The 21,536-nt window shown below is 39.3% G+C and overlaps 4 protein-coding genes across 4 annotated transcripts in view; 3 read left to right on the top strand and 1 right to left on the bottom strand.

Annotated features, from left to right (window-relative positions):
- Positions 1–951: 951 nt before the first annotated feature.
- LOC146468618 (succinyl-CoA:3-ketoacid coenzyme A transferase 1, mitochondrial-like) lies at positions 952–10,895 on the top strand. The gene is made up of 18 exons (XM_085124220.1): positions 952–1,063; positions 2,279–2,393; positions 2,704–2,794; positions 3,313–3,355; positions 3,783–3,875; positions 4,344–4,493; positions 4,667–4,773; positions 5,491–5,551; positions 5,931–6,038; positions 6,527–6,641; positions 6,883–6,977; positions 7,109–7,157; positions 7,365–7,437; positions 7,810–7,885; positions 8,242–8,328; positions 8,968–9,048; positions 9,215–9,316; positions 10,089–10,895. The coding sequence occupies exons 1-18, from the start codon at positions 989–991 to the stop codon at positions 10,125–10,127; spliced, it is 1,560 nt and encodes a 519-aa protein (XP_084980346.1). The 5' UTR covers positions 952–988; the 3' UTR covers positions 10,128–10,895.
- Positions 10,896–12,983: 2,088 nt separating this feature from the next.
- Positions 12,984–17,271, bottom strand: LOC146468617 (heterogeneous nuclear ribonucleoprotein U-like protein 1). Its single transcript, XM_085124217.1, has 3 exons — positions 16,915–17,271; positions 15,828–15,938; positions 12,984–14,920 (listed from the first exon to the last, which is right to left on the bottom strand). The coding sequence occupies exons 1-3, from the start codon at positions 17,170–17,172 to the stop codon at positions 13,265–13,267; spliced, it is 2,025 nt and encodes a 674-aa protein (XP_084980343.1). The 5' UTR covers positions 17,173–17,271; the 3' UTR covers positions 12,984–13,264.
- A 35-nt stretch (positions 17,272–17,306) lies between these two features.
- LOC146468616 (lymphokine-activated killer T-cell-originated protein kinase-like) lies at positions 17,307–19,971 on the top strand. Its single transcript, XM_085124221.1, has 2 exons — positions 17,307–18,165; positions 18,971–19,971. Exons 1-2 carry the CDS (start codon positions 17,415–17,417, stop codon positions 19,228–19,230), a joined length of 1,011 nt encoding a protein of 336 aa, XP_084980347.1. The 5' UTR covers positions 17,307–17,414; the 3' UTR covers positions 19,231–19,971.
- Positions 19,972–20,565: 594 nt separating this feature from the next.
- The window catches only part of LOC146468615 (actin-binding protein IPP-like), a 4,031-nt gene continuing 3,060 nt past the window's right edge, over positions 20,566–21,536 (top strand). Inside the window, exon 1 of the mRNA XM_085124447.1 lies at positions 20,566–21,536. This exon is cut by the window's right edge and continues 341 nt beyond it. Within this exon, the coding sequence (XP_084980573.1) occupies positions 20,566–21,536 (971 nt within the window).

Genomic DNA, 21,536 nt, shown 5'->3' with positions numbered 1-21,536 from the left:
ACATTGAACATTGTTCACAGAAAGTGTATCTTTTAGTTTTTTCAGACAGAAGGGACAATAGACACCCATGAAAAACTATAAAGCTTATAATGAATTTTTGAAAATAAAAGCTTTCGCTTAAGTTTCGTCAGAAACAGAGGTACTCACCTCGGCCTTCCGTGTTTTTCACTTTCTGTAATCAGCTGAACAGCAACTGCCAGTGGGCGTTTGTAGGTAAAAGCCTTAGTACTACAGCAAACAGAAATGTTTTGCTCTGGTTTGGCTGTACATGTTTCAAACATTTATGAACAAAATCTTTAACTTTTCTGAGCTGAATGTAAGTTTGAAAAAAGTGCCCCTGTTTAACTCCAAACTCACGTGCGTCTATACGCACGCTGATTGGTTTAATCATTGCACGGACTAACGAGCTTAATTAAGTGAGTAAACACTCTTCGCTGATTGGTTTATTTAATGCACGGGCTTTCCTTTCTAATTAAATTGTATTATACATTTCTGTAGTGAATTTTTGCTAGCGTTGTGACAGTTTCTCTTTCTTGATGACATTTGCATTGGAATGAATTTTGCTTTTGCGTTAAAATTTTACCGATTTTTGAAAACGAGAGTTGAAGTGATCGTCATAAAACTAGATAAAAACGTTGTACGTGGCGTCAATTAAAAAATAATACTGGAGAACACCGTACTCCCGGATAAATAAGGCAAATTTTTCGCAATAGTAAGTTTTACAGGGGGGCTCCCTTCCACTGGGGTTTTGTTCGCTGTTTTGGCCGCGCGCACAAAATTATAAACCTTACGGAAATGCCTGCTAAATGCATTTTATACTGTCCTTCGCAAAGTCTGGACCCTCTAGGGACAAAATTTCCGGGGCCTAAAAGATAAAAGGGGTGTTCACGTAGGATGGTCGGTTTGGTATAAGCCGCTGACCGATTGTTTATTCGTGTTATTTTATATCGCGGGAAAGAAGCATTCGCGTGTTCGGTCAGTCAGCACTATGGCTATGACAAATTACAGTTTTGCCCGTTTCGTGAGATCAAAATCTCTTTTAAGAAATCAGAACCATCTTTTGGTAAGTACGTTTTTACTAGCTATTGTGCAAGTTATTTGTTGCCATTTTCGTTGACTCGATCAGCTTTTGCTCATGATGATCAACATTTACATCTTGTGGTGGTTCTTTGCTGTTCATTCCAGCTTAATTCGATTGTAAGCAAACATGTTTTAAGATTTAGCATTATAATCTTTAACAGTAGTACAATATTGTTATTGGTTTTTGAATTTCAAACAACATTGCTATAGACAGTAGCCTAACAAAATCGTTCTTTTTTGTCTTGTGAGCAAATATTACCTCACCAGAGTTTCGAAGTTTCAGTTTGTTGACGTGCCCAATTCCTTAACATCTTCTTTTGCTCTGTCTTTTCCCAACGCCCTTAAGACAAAAGTTTGGATGTCGGTGTTTATTCAAAACATAAGGCCGTGTTAATATTCTATAAGACAAGTCTTGTTTATTTTTCAATAAATTAAAACAAACTAGATGAGAGAGTTTTTCTGTGATCTTACTTGAATTCGTGAGTACCTTGTGGAACAACCGCTGATCGATCACGCGACGATGGCTCAGCCCTAAACATTAATTATGCATACATTAACAGGCTTGAACTCTTTTCATGCTTACTGTAAATTGTGTATGAGCGAGTATGAGAGTAGTGCATGCACGATCAATGTATGCAGGGGCTGGCAGAACTCTTTCCTAAACTCTGGTCATACAACTGTATCGTGGAGTTTATGTGAGTTCAAATTTTGAGTTCCTATATACAGTGGAACCTCTCCTTACGGACACCTCTTTAATACCGACACCTCTCTATTACAGACAGTTCACTTGGTCCCTGAGAGGCCAAAATCCATAAAAGCCTACTTCCCTAAAACAGACACCTATAAATGCGGACACTTATTCCTTTCCCCTTGGTGTCCATAATAAAGAGGTTTGACTGTAGTGGAATGTGGGGTATGGTTATATTCCACTAATATGCTTAGACCACCTGCAGAACTCTGAATGATGGTCATTTCTGATGTATGTTGCATGCATGGCTCAACTGGTACTGTAACCATCTGTACCCCCCTTCCCCCTTTTCCATGGCATTATCCCCACGGGAAAGCCAGCTTGTACGACCTGGGGATTAGGAAACTCTTTCCAGTAGCCTTGTCAGTTCTGACTTTGCTCCTTGTTACAAAAGTTTTGTTGCTACGTCACTGAAAACAGTTTCATTACTTCATTGATATTTGTTTCCAGCGAGCTGTAGTGGGTTGCAAGTTCTCAACAAGTTCCTCTAGATTGCTCAAGTTTTACAACAATGGAGAGGAGGCAGTAAAGGATATTCCAGAAGGTGCAAAGTTACTAGTAGGAGGTCAGTATTGGTGCTACACTTAAGTAACTCTAACAACTGGTAATATGTAGCAATAATTATGGTAAGATTATACAGCTTGAAATTGTAGCAGTATGCAGGATGTTTGTCACATGAACCTAGTTTAATGGCCTAGCTCACACAAGAATCCAACTTCCCCCCCATCCCAACCCTCCTTCTTGCTACTTGTAAGCGTGTTGACTGAATTTCTGGGATATGATTATGGCCTATAATATGGCTTTTGGGGGAGGTGGGGGGGGGGGGGGTGAATTGTCATGCTATACATGTAAATGTCTCACATTTCCACGCTTAGGATTTGGGCTCTGTGGAATTCCTGAGAACTTGATCACTGGACTTCTTAAAACAGGAGTGAAGAACTTAACTTGTGTCAGCAATAATGCAGGGTAAGAAATTGTATGTGAGCAATTCAACCTTAAAACCTGGAGGGTGTGCTTTTTATAGCACTCTGAACTAGTCCAGGCCATGCTGCAAGGTGCTGGATTTTTAATAGCAATACCTGAACTGTCTTTTTAAATGTATTATTTGGAAGCCCACAAAGGCTATAATTATGTTTTACATTTATGCAGAATGAGGAGGTTATTTAAGATATTACTTTCTTTATCACCATGCAGGGTACTTTAGCTGAACCTAACAAACAGTTTGTGGGCAGTGTATCACAATCAGATAATTAAACAAAAACAAAAGTATACTAAAATTAATAAAAAAGCATGGTCATCTCATAAGGAGACTCCTGTCTTGTAGACCATAGTTCAGTGTTTAAAGGATCTGACCGGTGTATGGAGGGTCATGGAATTGATCGATTGACCCATCAGGGACCCAGATTTTCATTGCGTCCCATGATCATGAAATTGATTACCATATCTTTCTTATTTCTGTTGTTTTGTCAATTTTTTGTTTCTAGTGTTGATGACTTTGGTCTAGGATTGCTTCTTAAAACACAACAGGTTTGTTACAAGTTTTCTGAAATCAGACTTACAAAGTGGTTTTATCCTAGGTGGGACCAGGTGGGGGGATTCTCCTCAGAATTTTTGGTGGGGGTGTGTGGCTTGGTTCTCCAAACATTGATCCTATTTCAGACCAAAATGTGAAATTTTTTGTTGCCCTTTCTCAGACCTGGCCTCTAAATTTCATACTCACATTTTTCAGACCTGATACATGTATCTAGAATCCATACCTGTTTTCAGAATTTCAGCCCAAAATGGTTAAAATCTATACGCTATTTCAGACCAAAATGACTCAAAAACCAGATCCTTTGGCGGCGCACATGCCTGTAATTATAGGTTATATAGGGAAGTACTGCCTCCCCTCCCGACCCCTTCCCTAGGGGAAGATGATATTGGTTGTTTATTGAACTTTTTCAATTTATTGCAGATAAAGCGAATGATTTCATCATATGTCGGAGAGAATGCTGAATTTGAACGTCAGTACCTATCTGGAGAATTAGAAGTGGAACTTACTCCCCAGGTGATGAACCTGTGCTACATGTACTGTACTTGTGAAAGTAAAATCATATGATTGTGGCCAACGAGGGGTGCTACAAGTTCCCCACCCCAAATTTTTTTCACATTCAGGGTCCAAGAGGAGAAATTTTCTTCTCTTCACTGGATGGGATGTTATGTCATTGCAAGGTTCCCACCAGCATTTTGTTGCCAGTACCCATTTATACCCCCTGTGGATCCACTCTGTACCTCGTAAAGTTTGCAGAGATCATCCTGGCCTTGAATCACTTACTTTTAGCCTGATCTTCCAATAAAATAGACAGTGTAACTGAACTTGAGTGCCAAAATATATTGCTAAGTACTCCCAGATCCCCTGTACATGTACCTTGAAAAAGGTTTTAGAAGGGGACAACAAAGTGCGCACAATGAACATGTTACTACCCCATTGCTGGCCATGGAATACTGAAATCTTTGCTTTCATCATTTATTTCAGGGAACTCTTGCTGAGAGGATCAGGGCAGGAGGTGCAGGAATCCCAGCATTTTTCACCCCTACTGGATATGGGACCTTGGTACATCATGGAGGCTCACCAATTAAGTACAACAAGGATGGGACCATACAGATCCCAAGCCAACCAAGAGAGGTATGTACAATTGTAGTATTTTTATTATTAGTTATTTAATTTTTTTAAATTCTAAATTTGTGATTATTATTATTTGGAGCAACTTAGATTTCAAGGCAAAATGTGCATTTATGGCAGTCTTGCATTAAACCCTTCAATTATACACTGTAGCAAATTATACTTTTTCCTTCCAGGCAAGAGAATTTAATGGTCGTAATTATATCATGGAAGAAGCTATCACGGGAGACTTTGCTCTCATTAAAGCACAGAAAGCTGACAAGGCAGGGAATCTCACTTTTAGGTAAGTTTTAATTCATTTTCAAACAGGGATTTTTTCAGGCTTTCTAGCTTTACACAGCTGTACATGCTTCAGTTGCACACATTTAACTATATGTAATCTAAATGTCAAATAAAAAAATTATGTCAAAACTACTGAAATGTTTAATAGTAATGACCCTACCCCCTTCCTTACACCCTGATACTCTTTTGTTCCAAATAATTTTGTATACTAGAAGATCTATCCTTTTTTATCATTGACCCATTGGCCATTATGTATGGTTAAAACATTTGACAGAAAATGCTAACATTGCTTAACAATAACACCCAGCCTCTTCCCCCTCCTCTTGTTCAAAGTCTTGGCATACCTCCTTCTCAGTTTTGTTCAAGTGCATGTTCTACCATCAACTTTGCTAAAAATCCTCTTCCCAAGAATGATAAATGCATGTAAAATCCATAGGCCATTGAGATTATGTGTGGCAGGGATGGCGCAGTGGTGAGAGCACTCTCCTCTTAGAGTTGACACCATATGTGGGTTGAGTGTGTTGTTGGGTTTTTCTCTTGGTACTCCTGTATTCCACCCTCCACAAAAACCAGCATTCCCAAATTCCAATTTCAACCTGAAAACAGTGGATGAAAGAGCCACTCTGTGGTCCAAGCCACTGAAATTCAGTAAGAATTATTGTTGTTACTGACATACATGTATGTGCAAAAATTTACTGTGTGTGGTTAAATCTTACAGTAAAACAACAAGAAATTTTAATGCACCAATGGGAAAAGCAGCAAAGTTTACTATAGCTGAGGTGAGTTTAAATAGTTAGTAAGAGTTTATTCAGTTGAGGTTAATATAATTTTAGATTGGAAATTAATGGCTGTAATAAAGGCTTGGCCCTTATGTCCCAGGGGTGGGGTGAGTGCAGGAGAGGGACATCCTCAAGGAACCAGAGGCCTCCCTCCTGTGTGTAGTTTTGCAGTCTGTAACAGTTTAAATACTGAAATGCGTTAATTTTCTAATTTAGTTGACTACATGAGAAAAATTATGCGATTGAAAAATAACTTGCATTTAAAATTATTGTTTGTGTTAACTACCTTAGCTTTAATTTAAATGATTGTATGACTCTGGATATTAAGGGAAATCTTCAATGTTTTAGTAATTTAAAACCAGCTATTTCAATCTTTAAGGTTGAAGAAGTTGTAGAAAATGGTGAAATTCCAGCAGAAGACATCCACTTACCCGGTGTTTATGTCAAAGGGTTGTTGACAGGTTCTAATTATGAAAAAAGAATTGAGGTGAGTTATCTTCTTCCATTTCTGCTCCCATGCATGCTCCTCCAGAAATTTCTCTGTTTGTTGCATGAGTGAGTAATTTTCCTGTGATCTGATCTGAATGGGTAAATACAGTTACTAGTTGACTAATGCATTGTCTTACTTACTTACTGGCTGACTGATTGATTGATTAATAACTAGTTGACTGATCGCATGACTGACAATAATTATTATTTTGACTGACTGACAGACAGTAGCTGTCAGTCTGAATGATGTGATTGACTGACTTGTTGACTGATTGCTTTATAGATTGGCAGATTGATTGTTTTCTGTAAATTGATTAATAAATCTTGGATAATTGTTTAACTAATTGACTGATACACTGAAAAATGATGTTGCTTGATTGATTGATTGATTGATTGATTGATTGATGGACTCTCTGACTTATTGACAGATTGATTGGTAAATAGCTTAAGTTTTTGATCAATATTTGATTTTTGTTATATCTTTAGAGGCTAACTTTAACCCTTGATGATGCTGAGAATGGAAAACCTAAATCTCCTGCTGCCGAGCTAAGAGAAAGAATTATAAAAAGAGCAGCTTTAGAGTTCAAAGATGGAATGTATGGTATCCTTTGAATAATAGGTACAGAGCCATAAGCTACTGACCACAGGAATAGCAGCATTACATGTGGAGGCTTACATGTACACTGCACCTTGTGTTGGATACATAGGATGCCGGTGGCAAAAGGACATGTATAACTTTACCTACTCAGCCATTTGGCTAATGCGAAGCACTCTCTGAGGAGTAAAGTAAAGGGATTATTATAATAAATTTGCTTGAATTTTCTTGACCATCTGGCAAATAGCAAATCTTGGTATTGGTATGCCCATGTTGGCCAGCAATTACATTCCTCAAGGGATGACTGTGGTCCTACAAAGTGAAAATGGAGTCCTTGGCCTGGTAAGTTAACTGTATAAAAATTAGTGATAGATTGTGAGAATTTGAAATTTCTTATATGGCACAAAATCCACCCCAATACAAGTGATATTGGCTAATAAAATAATATTGTTAACTACTGTTTTTCATTTTAGGGACCCTTTCCACGACCAGGAGAGCAAGACCCTGATCTTATTAATGCTGGTAGGTTTCTTTTGTGGCACTAATGTTTAAAAAAAAGAGATTGATTATTATCACAAGGATTTTTAAAGTGTCTGAACTTTGGTGGGGGGTGGGGTGGCTTATATTTGTGGGTTGGGGTTTGCCTTGGGCCTTGTGGGGGGGGGGGGGGATTTCTATTTGAAATTTTACAGTATCTTACATAAACCTTGTGAAATAATTTATTTTCAGGTAAAGAGACAGTGACTGTTCTCCCTGGCAGCTCATATTTTTCCAGTGATGAATCTTTTGCCATGATCAGAGGGTACGACATTACCGCAAGTACTTTATTACTTGTAAAACAGTTTAAAAAATAAATGATGTCCCCCAATTTCCCCTTATCAGTGCGTCATTGTTGCTTAAGGTGATTTCAAGGCCAACCATTCAAGTGTAAGAAACAAACTTTTCAAATTGAAGATGACAAGATTAAAGCTTCATTGAAAATGGTGAAATTTGAAGGCAGCACAGTCAGAGGCCCAGCAGGCAATCTACTAGATCTTGTTTATAGTACAAATTCATGTTAGGGACACATACGCAAATACAATTATTGTACATACAAATGGTCAAGAATTAGTGGATGATTCGCTGTGGATTATCAGATCAAAGAAACTGATACTTTTGCTCCATTTTCTTGTAGAGGCCACATAGATATAACAATTCTTGGAGCTATGCAGGTGTCGCAGTTTGGAGACATTGCCAACTGGATGATCCCAGTAAGTGCTCATTTGAAAAGGTAGCTCTCCTTTAACTCCTTGTCCAGAGTGACAATTAGCCATTTACCTAATTAACTGACTGACTGACCGACTGTCTGTCTGTCTGGTTAGCTGGCTGGCTGGCTGGCAGACTCACTGTCTGGCTGGCTGGTTGAACGACCTTAATAAATTTAACCGTGATTGATTGATTGATTGATTGATTGATTGATTGATTGATTGATTGATTGATTGATTGATTGATTGATTGACTGACTGTTTAAGGGCTTACCAGATGCACTCACCAACACACCGAGGATGGAATGGATGATTATGTTCAATCAATTTGGATTAACCCTTTTCCATTGCTTGATTGACAGGGTAAAATGGTGAAGGGAATGGGCGGGGCAATGGATCTGGTTTCCAGTGAGAGTAAAGTCATCGTCACAATGGAACATTTGGCAAAGGTTTGTACTCCAGAAAATAATGCACAGTAAATGCTGTTATAATATTAACAAACGAGAGACCATCACAGTTCTGTACGCAAATTAAGCTTCTGCTAAAAGAAAGCCAGAAAAAGTTCAGGCTTGAACGGGATTGGAACCCATGACCTCTGCGATACCGGTGTACTGACGGTGTAATGTTCTACCAACTGAGCTTATCACAGAATCATGCTAACTTGGAACCGGTCATTTTGTGAATTCGTAATGTACCTGCTGTAGAAATGATTAGATGGAGATGAAAGATACGAAATTCACATGAAATTCATATATTTCAACCGTGGATGAAAGAATTAAAAAATAAGAGAAAAGTCGTAAATGCTTTCCTTCTTTCACCCGTGATTTGTTTAACTAACGAGGCCTGTCTTGGAGAAATATTGCAAGCCAACGTACCTACCAGCCAGATTTCTTCCGTGCCGGTACAAAAGTCGACCCGTTCGACAGTTTAGCCTGCAATAACGGACACCTTCTGAGAGCGAACACCCCCCATATGGGGACCCTAGAATGTGATGTTTAGGTGTTTGTGTTTACCAGTTGGAGGTTCTACTCGGTAAAAATAATACTAAAATTGCTAACTGATAAACTTCTTGTGCGTTTTGTTTTTAGGGAGATAAACACAAGATTTTAGAAAAATGCACGCTACCCTTGACAGGTACCAACTGCGTAGACATGGTTATAACAGAGAAGGTGAGTATTTTGACCTGACCGTGAAAAACTGTTGTCTAGGTCTGATGACAGAGTTTAGAGAACAGAGAGGTGCCAGTTGAAAATGTTATAGATAGAATAAAGTAATGCCAAAGTATTATAAACTTAAATTAAGTGTATTGACGCTTTTTTTCTCCTTTTGTGCCAGTGCGTATTTGAAGTTAGCAAAGAGAATGGTCTGATACTAACGGAGTTGTGGCCAGGAGTGTCTATTCAGGATATCCAGATCTCCACTGGTTGCCCTTTTGAAGTAAGTGCCTTTTTATAGAGTACATAGTGTTATTGTATAAAAGGCCCCTGGTGGAATTCAAGTAAACGCGTATTCTCATTGGTTCTTACTAATGCGTTATCGTCCCATACCCTGTTAGTGGATAAATTGCGGAAAGTACAAATTAATGTAAGTCGGGGAAATAATTTGTAACTGTTTTCAAAGTATGATTTTCCCAACTTGATAACAACTTAGTAATACGTAAATCTGGACTTCTCTGTGTAATGAAACTATTCTCAAGTTTGAGGTAAGAGACCCATTGCCGTCTCGGCGATGTTGATATGCCATGGTGTTTCGAAACTACAGTTTTTCGTGTATCATGCAACATGGAGGCTAAATTGCAGGAAATAACGTACCCGAATCGGGGTACCAGAGTTTATAATAGAAATTTTATCGTAAGCTCGAGCGCGACAAATACTGTCGCATCAAAAATCGCCATTGTAAACGGCCCTTAACTTCTACGGTTAGGCTTCATTCCTGCGTTGCGTCGCGTCGAATTCGATTCAAGTTACATTGACATAAGAATGGGAATCTGCACTCTGTTTGACTTTTGAACCATGCACCTCTCAAAGTAAAGTTTTATTGTTGTATGGTTAGGGGGCTCATTTACTTCGCTTTTTACCAGTTTTCCTGAGGATTGGATTACATTCGACGCGACCAAGTTAACGCGACTGAAAAAAAAATTGCGACGTGTCAACTTTGTAAATCCAAGAACGTTGTTAGTATTGAAATGTGTCTCTGTGTCCTGTTGCAGGTTTCCCCTGATTTGAAAGAAATGGAGCAGATTTCTTGAGCGAAGAAAAATAAATTAATGTCCCAAAGTATTTATTCTAAATTAACACAAGGCAGCAGCTGTGTGGAATATCAAACAGTCACTGTAAAAATCGGACAAGAAGACAGTCCTTCAAGAGAAGAGTCAAGAGAAGGGATAACTGATGTGCAAGGCGTATGCTGTCTTGGAAATATGGTGTATAGACATTAGTTTTACCAGTTCTGTATAGACTATTTTTATGGAGTTTGTTTTGCCAGTAGACATTTCTGGGTTAATACTCCATAGTACTGAATCTAGATATGTGTTGTTCTGTTGTCAAGCCTAGTATTGTGTCGTTGTTGCGTACCGGGTCTACTCCGGTATACAAGATGTTCAGAAGTTTGCTCTCAGTTAAAGCCTGGAATTGGGGACATTTTTCACTTGGTAATTTCCTTAGTTGAGTAAATATTTGCTGAGAATGATTTTCGAGGATTTTTAATTTCTGAGGGCTCTTAGTTTTTTGCCAATCGGAAAATAAAACTCACGTGAATGCTATGCAGTGCTAACAGCAGGATCCGCAGCGTGTATTAGCTGGCGTGATTGTTCGCGCCGCGATGAAGCGAAATTTTGGTGGCGAGCAGTGTCATCGCACGCCGAAGGAATCGCTGCCTTTTCGCCAAAACTTTGCCTTTGTGCACAAGCTACTCAGGTCATAGCAACAAAACTGTTTACCACCTTGTAATGCTATGTAAGTACTGTATTTGAAGGAACCATTAAATAACCCATTTACACCCCAAATAATCATATAAAGTTATAAATTAAATCATGTAAACATTGGTAAAAGCTCACCTCTTGATACACGAGGGTCCCCTGTACCACTTTGCAAAATGCATTCACGTGAAAACATTGGTTTAAATGTTTTGACAGCAGGAAAATGGCAATAAAAATTGTAAGAATGAAATAAGGTAAAAGGAGTCCAAGACTAGCGGTACCTCCAAGACCGGCTACAAATAAATCGTTTTAGCCCGTGCGCATGCTCATATCTCAAAACATACCACATGGAAGACAAAATGACTACATTGTCATATATATACATGGCTGAATCTGAGTTTAAGTCAGTAAGGTAGAACGGAGGTGCCCACGAAAGGGATCTGTCTCATATGGTCTAGGGGCCGACTTTTCTCTCCCTCGCTGTCTTGTCGGGGACAAGGTATCGGAAAGTATCGCGGAACCATCTCCGGCTGGCATAAGCGAACCGCGGGCCGAAATCTCGTGGTGTATCGTCATGGTACAACGCTCCGGCAAAGCGTCCAGAGGTACCGCTGTCGGCTGTTTTTTTTTTCTCTCTCTCTCTTTTTCAGTCGTTTTGATATTAAGGCTGGCAAGTCACCCGAAGACATCGTAGGGAAAGAAGCGTTTCATTCATGTCCCTTGTCATGTCCTTGTCATATTGTCGACAGCCAATTCTGCACATTAAACACGTTCCCTTAAAAATATAACATCGATTAATACATTTGCGCGCGGGAGGGATTGCACCCCTTAGGTGTCCAGGATTGAGGGACTGTTTCACAGGAAATTCCTCCACGAATCTGGAGAGATTTTCGGAAAAATGCGAGGAAAACATGAAATAATTACGGTACAAAATTTAATAAGTGTAGTGAAACGTAAACCAAAGTAATCATCCTTGACAGTGATTACAAAAATGAGCTGAAACCACAAAAAGTGATTATTTTCTTTGCCTTAGAAGGGTATAGATGTGCATGAAGTTTTGTTTTAAACGTTTTGTGTATCCTGCACCTATCATCACAAGGAACTCCCTTCAGCTTAAACAATCAGCAAAGGGAAATTTCACTCCTTAGCACTTTTGTTGTTTTTTTGTACATCAAAATGTAAAAGATACAACTTTCACAGGAGACATCTATGTCTAAAGGCCCATAGAGCTTATTCCAAAATGGCTATCATTAATTTTTAATATTCTTTTTTGTATTCAAAAGCTCAAAAATCAAGACAATATTTAATTTTTACCTTGAACAAGGAAAGAAGGTCTAATTTGAATGCAAACAAAATAATATAAAAACGGAAGCCATTTTAGGTTAAGGTTTATTAACACATGCCATTTCTGTGCAAGTTTAATCATGCACAAGTGACATTAATTTTTAAATTACACATGCAACCTTACGTCTTGGTTTGGGTCCAACTTATTGCCAGTGCTTGCATGAGAGAACTTGCAGTTGAAAGCATGACAAGCACAGTAATCTCTTGATAGCAAGGTCTAAAGGTTTACAAAGAAGAATGATACAAATTTACTGTAACATGCATATTAGGTCATTTCAAAATTATTAACAATTGCATTTGAGCAACTAAGAACGTCTTAAAAAGTAAAAGACTAGTGTTTCTTTAACTTACTTATCTTGGTAATAACCATTAAAACATTAATTTACTACCCTTACAACTTTGTTTCTTGATTTAACCAACTGATTCATGAAAAGTAGCTCTTCATGAATGAGTAACTCAAACTTGTTCAACCACCAATATTTTCTTTTCTGTACAAACAAATTTGGTGTTGGTATGCGACTAACTGAAATTGTATGCTGTCTTTTCAAATGAAAACTAATGAGCAATTCTTTATGCCGTGTTGTTTATTATGCTGTTTTACATGAATCTAACTTTTGAATCTGGATAAAATCCTGTAAACTGTAACCATATAGAAAGCTACTGAGCAGTACTTTCTTGTAACTTGCTTTTTATTTTGCTGTACAGGGTGGTGTTAAACTTTGACTTTGCAGATGAAATCCTTAAGTGTGACCATTCAAGTGAAAGATTTTGGACAGTATTTTACCCTGGTACTATTCGCTCATGCCGTGCAGAAAGGGTAAAGAGTCCCTCTTAAGGCACCCAAATAAAAGTAAATGAACAATGTTTTCCTGCTCTTCTTTTTGCTAAAAATTTCAAAAGACAAGGTACAGTACAGCTGTTTCAGGAAAACAACCGTGGAACAGCTGTGCTGTTCCTTAATGCTTTGTATGAGGGTAAAAAGTCAATAAAAGTCAATGAAATATGCTTTCCTGCCCTTCTTTTTGTTAAAAATTTCAAGACAAGGTACAACTGTAGCAAGCAAACATAACCACGGAACAGCTGACACTGTATTGGTTCTCACGCATGTACGTCTCAAGATAACTCTAATATCCTCCACCATATCTATACTGATTGTGTCCACCTTGCCCTCTGCCCACTCCCCCTGAGTAATAGTTTTGCCCTTGGGGGTATGACTGGGTAGTACTATGGTCACTGTAATACTGCCCATGCTGATTATAAGAGGTTGGATGCTGACCGTAGCTGTTAACTCCACCACTTTGTGGTTGGTAATATGACTGGTATCTACCATCATTGGGGGTCTGATAATGTGATTGATATCTACTTTCTTCAGCACTTGGCTGGTATCTTCTGTTGCCATCACTTGAGGGTTGATAATTTGATTGATATTTATCATCCCCAGCATTAGGTAGCTCATGGTGGGATGGGTATTTATTGCCGCTACGGGGTTCATTACGACCATAGCTTCCTTGTTGTCTGTAGGAAGCTCCATAATCATTGTATCTGTTCAGTGGTCCTGTGTTATATGTCCCATGTGGCTCCCCTGGTCTTCCTGACGACTGGGGAGGTCTGTAATCGTAAGATGGAGCTCCTTGGGTGCCTGATGGAGGGCCGCGAAAGGGTTTATTGTGAGATGCACCTCTCGGCTCTCTTGGGTTATAGTTGCCATGGAAACCACCACGGTAACTTTGAACCTGATGTTGATCGCTAGGTCCATGTTGCAATGGTAAGGAAGGGCTGATCTGGGGTGCGCATGGTCGTTTGACATCGGAAGATTGATTCCCATTGAAATTGGAATCTTCAGGTTTTCTTTTCTTCTCGTTTTCTTTAAACTCCTCACCCTCACGCTGAAACTCGGCAACAAGGCGCTCTGAATTACCTCTATCCTCTTCGATAAACCACACGTCATCAAACACCTCGCCAACTTCTGGAAGAACGAAATTTGCTTTCATCTCAAGAATTGCTGCCTCTGGTACAATCTTGCCTTCTTCCCTCTCTCTCTTCTCTGTCCGCTCCTTCAAAACGTCATTTGTGTTCACAATCACAGCAGCGATTCGACGGAAGCCACGGAAGTTGTTCATCTTTCTTCGCCTTGCGCTGAAATACACATTGGTCTGATCAAGGATGTAGTTTCGATTCTTCCTTTCAGCAATCTTAAATACCTTGTTCAAGATATCTGTGGCTTGCTTAATGAGCACATCCCAACGACCGTGGTAATTCCGCTTTCTCATGAGGCCCATCACCTTCATCTTATCCATGATTGTGTTTGTTCCTAAAATACAAAACTTCTTCTCTGGATGATCTTTGGCATACTTCTCTGCCCAGACTGTCTTTCCACTGCCTGGTAGTCCCACCATCATGATGATCTCACACTGGTCTCTCGACGAAGGTCCAACTGACCCTCGCTCTATGAAGTGAGATGGTAACCTTGAGAGCAAGCTGAAACCCTGAAGAGGTGGAAAGTATGGTTCACGCTGGCCAAAGTTGACTGCAAGACGCATGTTCTTAACAGTTACATGAGGAAAAAAGGTCTGTCCATTTGTGTTATGGTCAAGACGAAAAGCCACGCCAAGGTATTTCCCATTTTTGGTAAAAAGTATGACTTTAGGATTAGCATCAAGATCTATGCAGCAAGATAAGGTATCGCCAGATGTGTAGGGTTCTCCATAGTCGAAGAACTTGTTGTTGACAGAGATCTTTCCAGTGCCTCCATAACCATATGACAAGTTATCTTCTCCCACCTAAGGGATAACAATGAAATTGGGTTCAACTACGAAGCCAGGCTTGGTGCAAGATAAGTATATATGTAAAATGCACACTTCAACTGGCCTTGAAACTTGTTCAATTGTGCCAAATAAGGTCTGTTTTGGTTTGAAGACTGGCTATCATGTATTAGAAACATACAATGTAGTTCTGTATTTATTTTGTTGAATGAACTAAGGTTTAAAATAAAGGTAGTTTATAAAACCATGATGCAAGGCATTTAGGAATTCTGGTACATGCAGTCTCAAACGTAGTCAGTTGAATAGAAACAACAACAACAACAAACAAACAAAAAAATGAGAAAGAAAAAAACAGATTTTTGTTGAGAGGCGGTCATACAACTTGAAGAAACTTGTCAAACTATGAAGCCATCCAATGGAAATTCAGAAGTGCCATAAAAAATCAATATTGTGTCATTCCAGAAAATAGCTATTCCTTCATGGAACAGACTGGAAATTCCAAGTGAGGCAAGGGTCTCAAAGGTTAAAACACAAAGGGTATGTTCCTTTGTGATGACCGAGATCAGGATAAATGATACAAGATCACTCGGACCATGGTGCATCAAAGGAACTGAGGAATACACTCTGGGCAAGGATTCCTCAGTTCCTTTGATGCACCATGATCCAGATGATCTTGGATCATTGATCCTGGTGGGGATCATCCCAAAGGAACGCACCCTTAATAAGGAATGCAAGAAGCTAAATTGGCATTTCCAAAGAGTTGGGGGGAGGGCGTTCTGGAACCACACAATGACAATAACCAGCTTCAAATTTTGCTCTTGGTGAAAACATGTGATCTGGCTTCACTGAAAAGGGGTTGATGAATAATGCTGGATAACATTTCTACAATCTATGAGCCCATGTATTATTCCTTTATCTTACAAACCTGTAGATTGGCTTGATCCACTGACCACCCTACTCTCACTACATGGGGATTTGTTTCTGTTTCAGGCATTGTAACTGGTAGTTTTTCAAGCACACTGACTTCAAAACAAACCTGCCAGTCACAAAGAACATTTTTAGCTTTTTATACCACTTCATCTTGTCAGTGACAAGCTTTCGTGCAGTGCAACAATAATCTAGTATGTTTTATAGAAAACAGGGGAATATACAAGGAAGCTACAACACTGTCTTATTCCTGTAAAAATAGGATTCATATCAATAACAGCATAGTTCCAAAATGATGATTTGCATTGCACTATTATGCTGAGAACTAATGTGTTCACTGAGTTTATTCTGGGAACATCAGGATACTGGAACATGATTATCAATGGTTGTCCACAGATGCCCCTTTCTAATTTTTTTGGACAGTGAGCAACTGTACACAGGCAAGCACAAAAAGAAGCGATCTTGTAATGACAGGGAGAAGATGCTCATTTTCAAGCAAATGCCATGGGATTTTATGTGTCAAAACCTTACAAAGTTTGTGGGGTATTTCCAAATGCAAACAACCTTTGAATGAACTATAGTTGAAAACTGAGTGGGTAACAGTGGTCTTGAAGAAAGCACCAAAGAATGGAATAACTCCAGAACAAACTAGTAAAACTATGCAAGGTGTCCTAGTTTTATTAATACTTATTTTATTGAATTACAATTGAAAATCAGCTTTATGTAACCTCCCAAAGCTCCAATATGTTATTCTCTATACAAAGTCTTATAGAGCGCTCAAAATATTGTCAACAGCTGCTTGTAACCTAATACTGCATGTGAGCTTACATGTAGGCTGCCTGTGAGAGAAACAGCTGTGCTGCCAAAAGCTTTCATATTTCTAATGTTTTTTCTTCATATTTGGAAGCCAAACTTCAAGCGAAAGTGATAATTTGAGCTTCTGTTACCCTTCTCGTTTGATCCCGGCTTCAAAATTTCTCGTAAATTTGTGAAGGGCCCCGTCATCTGCGAGCCTGGAACTGGCTTTTACCTTATACCGATTTTGCACGTTTCACCTATTAAACCATGATAAACAATATTTTTACCTTGCCAGTTCTAACACCGTGAGTTGCCCTCGCTCCAGCCCACATGTATTCAAACCCATCCTTGTGCAAACTGGATCCTGTCACGCCATCGGCTTCAATAACAAAGTTTAGATCGCTGTTGTAGTCATCCAACATGATGCGTGGAGCTGGTGTAGCATCATATGATGGCCCTCTGGAATTAAAGCCAGCCTGTTGGCTATCATAATGACCATACGATCCGTACTGGTTGTGGCTTTGATTGTATCCTTGTTGATACATTTGATACAAGAGTTAAAAGGTAAGATCTCTGTTTTGATCCAAGATCGATCTTCCCTCGACTAAATCCAATATGGCGGTGAATAAATAAACAATCCCATAAAGCAATGAGGGCATCAATTGAGAGGGGTACTGGGTAACTAGAAAAGCGCGGTGGTTTTGAAATCAAACGAACGGCGAAAGGTTGTTGTCCGTTTCAAGAAATATCCTAGTTATTCTGAACATTTAATCCTATTTTCTTCAACATGAGTGACTTCTCCACACCAGTCAACCAAAGAAGTGGAAGTCGATTATGCGAGGAAAGCGAAATTTCGCCGTACAAAGCGTCTCCGTTTATGATCCCTCCTTCTCCTTTCATGACACGTCTAGGTTATGGAACTGGTGTTTCCGTTTACAGATTCAACCGAGAGAACAACGAAAGCGACGTGAGATCTCCCTGGGCCGTAAAGAAGGTCAATAAAAAAGCTCGATCCGGAATAAGCGAACGATTGGCGTTAGAAGCAAGCATTTTGAAACAACTCGACCACCCGAATATTGTGGGTTTTCGCGCAATTTCAGGGAGTGTAGATGGAGAGTTGTGCCTTGCGATGGAAGATTGTGAAAAAGCGCTAGAGGACATCGTCGAGGAGAAAGCGTTTCTGGAAGAAGATTTCACCTATGAAGAAATCCTGAAAGTTTCCTGGGCGGTTGCTAACGCTTTGAGCTACCTTCACAACGAGAAAAAGATCCTACATGGTGACATTAAAAGTGGAAATGTTCTGATCCGAGGAGACTTCGAAGTTGTAAAACTGTGTGATTTTGGAGTTGCTCTCAGACTTAAAGATGATCTCAGTGGATTGAAAAATCCTGGTGGTAGATACATTGGCACAGAGCCGTGGAAATGTAAGGAGGCTCTGAAAGGTGGGGTCATCACTGACAAGGCAGATATCTTTGCCTATGGCCTGTTGATCTGGGAGATGCTTGCTTTGAATGTACCACATGTCGACCTGTTAGCTGGTAAGTGTAAATCAGACAGGAAATTCAGATAAGCTGGCTCCCTTTTTAAGTTTCCACAAGTGCCTTAAGGTCAGGACACATTAGGGGACATTTTGTTGGGACATGAAGTGGGGGCATGTTGCAGGGACATCCCCATTTTCATCAGAAAGTTCTCTTGCAGGACAAAATTTAATCCTTGCTACATGTTGCATGAAATTCAACTGGTTTGAATTTGTGTGTCATGAAGCAGGAACAAAGTGACCCAAATTTTTAACATCACATTTTGTGCACTGCTCTTGCAAACTGTCCCCGCTACAAAATAGAAAAGAACCAATAAAAATGCCTCGATGTGCCCACCATGCAACCTCGTTCCCAGCATCCCTCCTCTTCCCTTCCCCCTGGAGTAAGAGAGGGGACGGGGGTATTTGACAAGTATTATCTGCTCATATTGCACACCTATACTTTTGACTGTTTTAGCAGAATTTCTAACAAATTTTCAAAGGGGTCAAGTAACTCTTGACATTTGAAACAAGATCTCATCTAAGTTTATAAATACAGTTTATAAAATAATAAAGTTATCCTATACTACATGGTAGACTTTTGAGTGTTGGAATTCCCCTCCATTAAAATCAGCATAAGCTGAATTGGACCTGCCTACTATAAATATTGCTTATAAATAAATAAAAAAAAATAAAATAAAATATAAGTAAATGTTGCAAGATAATGAAATGAATAATGCAGTTTGTCTGAGAAAGTTGTTCTTGGATTAATATGCAGAACATGCCAGGTATTTTCATTGTAATTTCCAGTTTCTTTTTCATGACAGACAGTGATGAAGAAACTGACACAGGATTGAGTGTGGATGAAGACGACGGTGCATGTGACACAGAGGAGTATTTGGCAGCCCTAGGAACTCGACCGCCACTTCCTGCCAAGTTTCAGGCAGCAGACTGTTTGATGAGTCCCGTGATTCAGTTGTTTGGCTGCTGCACTTCTGAAGATCCCAAAGATCGACCCAGTGCCAAAGATATTGTTCTTGCGCTGAAACCTGAGGTCATAGCAAGCAATATTCAGGGCTCAGGATAAACAGAAATAAAAAAAAACAATCACTTGAACTGCTACATTAAGATAAAAATAAATTAAATGCAGTAAAATACAATACCATGGCATGATAATAAGCACATTGCACTTGTAACTACCAATAATAATAGTATTGTTGTAAAAACTCAACAAAGTTGTAGAATAATATTATTGCTAATTATCATTATTTTGTAAATAGCAAAGACTGACGCCAGAGTTAGTCACATAGGGACAGTTAAAAACTTGAATAATATTAATAATTCATCATCTATATGTGCAACTTTAGTCAGTCTTCCTGGCAATCAGATTTTGGAGATCAAAGGAGACAAATAGCACAGGAAGAAAAACTTCTTTGACCTACTGATCTTAGTGATACAGTTGGAGAGACTTTGGATAGACCTGGAATTTGTTAATCAATTCACTGGCAGTAAATAATCCATTTTACAGCTGTTGGCTAATAGAATTTGAGTGAAAGTGAGGTAGAGCAGAGTCAACTCCAGCCTCGGTTCCACTCAAAGGTGATGCAAATAAGCATGCAACTGTTATATTGGCCATGTAACTGACATGTTGATCCTGGTGTTAGTAGAACAGAATTTATTTATTATGATGAACATTAATAAGAAAAGAAGTAGGAGTATTGTATTAAATTAAAAGCACTAGTCTTGGTTACAAATTGATGTGACATAGTTTTACGAGTCAATAATGCAGTCAAATTAGAGAATTAAAAGCACAGCAATTCTGTGGCAGAAAAAAGCTTTGTTGTCTAGATTGTCTTATGAACATTGCTATGAAAGGGCACAAGTCTGTTTTTTTTTTTTTTGTTTTTTTTTTAATTTTTGTTTTGTTTTTTGGCATAATAGTACAAACAGATACTACTAAACCTGAAAGCAAGACCTTCCCCAGGAAATACCTGCGTTGTTCCCAGGGTCTCTCTTCTTCTCTTCCCTGGAGTGAGAGAGACAATGGGAACAAAGGTTGGGAACACACCCCCTGAGCTGACATGAGGGGTATTACACACTTGCTGGGTTTTTACTTGCATGCTATTGCTGAGCAGTGGCTAGGCAGAACCTAGCTATAAAGAACTAAGGAATGGAAATAAATGCTAAACACTTGACATACATGTGAATATTTTTACTTTACATTCAAATGGAAAATTTTTCTGGCTCTCATTAAAAATACTTGTCTGTCCCCACCCACACATGGTGTAATTCCTTCAAGTAGCCCCTCCCCTCCCCAGTCCGGAGTCGCACTGTTCTTTTCTTTTCTTGTTTTTCTCGTTTTTCTTCCTTTTTTCTTTTTAGCATCGTCATTGAGCCCGCAAATTTCACAGCTGACAACAAAATGGAGGGCAAACGAACGGCAAATATCGACAAGCTCTCGTTTGCCAAAGAACATTCGTTTAAGTTGATGAACAAGCTGCATTTGTTGAAGAAACGTGAATTAATGTGTGACGCAACTCTCACAGTAGGAGGGAAAGATTTTTTGGTTCACCGAGTCATTTTGTCAGCTTCCAGTCCTTATTTCCAAGCCATGTTTACAAGTGGTATGGCGGAAAGCCACTTGGATCATGTAGAAATTCACGACATAAACGCGGACGTTTTTCAGACAATTCTGGATTTCATTTACACTGGACGAGTTGACGTGAACGAAGGCAATGTCCAACAGCTTCTACCCGCTTCAAAAATGCTACAAGTCGAAGATATTGAGGTTATTTGCTGCGATTTTTTGAAACATGAACTCGATTCTTCTAATTGCGTAGGCATTTACCTCTTTTCAGATGCTCATTCTTGTTCACTCTTGTCCAAATCGGCGCTGGACTTTATCCACAGGAACTTTGTGGAAGTCTCCAGACAAGAGGAGTTTTTGCAACTTAGTAAAAGTGCGTTGTTGCAATTACTAGAGTCAGAGGAACTGAACATTGAAGCTGAGGAACAAGTGTTTGAGGCAGCAATGAGATGGGTGCTTCACGATCTATCCAGAGGGCGTGAAGCCCTGGGACAGATCCTTGAGAGAATTAGACTTCCATTAATCTCCCCAAAGTTCCTTGAAAATTACCTAATTACATGTCAGAGTGCAAGCATTCAAAGAATGTTGGCTGGAATTCTTGACGGGTACAGAAACTATCAGTCTTTGGCCCGTGCACAACAGAAAGTTCATACCCAACCAAGGCGTGCCTCACGCAAGTGTTTCTTTATCATAGGAGGATATAGTCGACGAGTAGGAGGCCGATGGAGTGATACATCATCCCTTTTCACTGTCGAAAAGTTTGACTCTTTCTTACAAACTTGCGACAGCTTCTCAACAGCACCAAT

Source organism: Pavona decussata, unplaced genomic scaffold, assembly GCF_977016875.1.
Source record: "Pavona decussata unplaced genomic scaffold, jaPavDecu1.1 SCAFFOLD_130, whole genome shotgun sequence".
Classification (NCBI taxonomy): Eukaryota; Metazoa; Cnidaria; class Anthozoa; order Scleractinia; family Agariciidae; genus Pavona; species Pavona decussata.
This window is presented reverse-complemented; position numbering and strand designations above follow the sequence as displayed.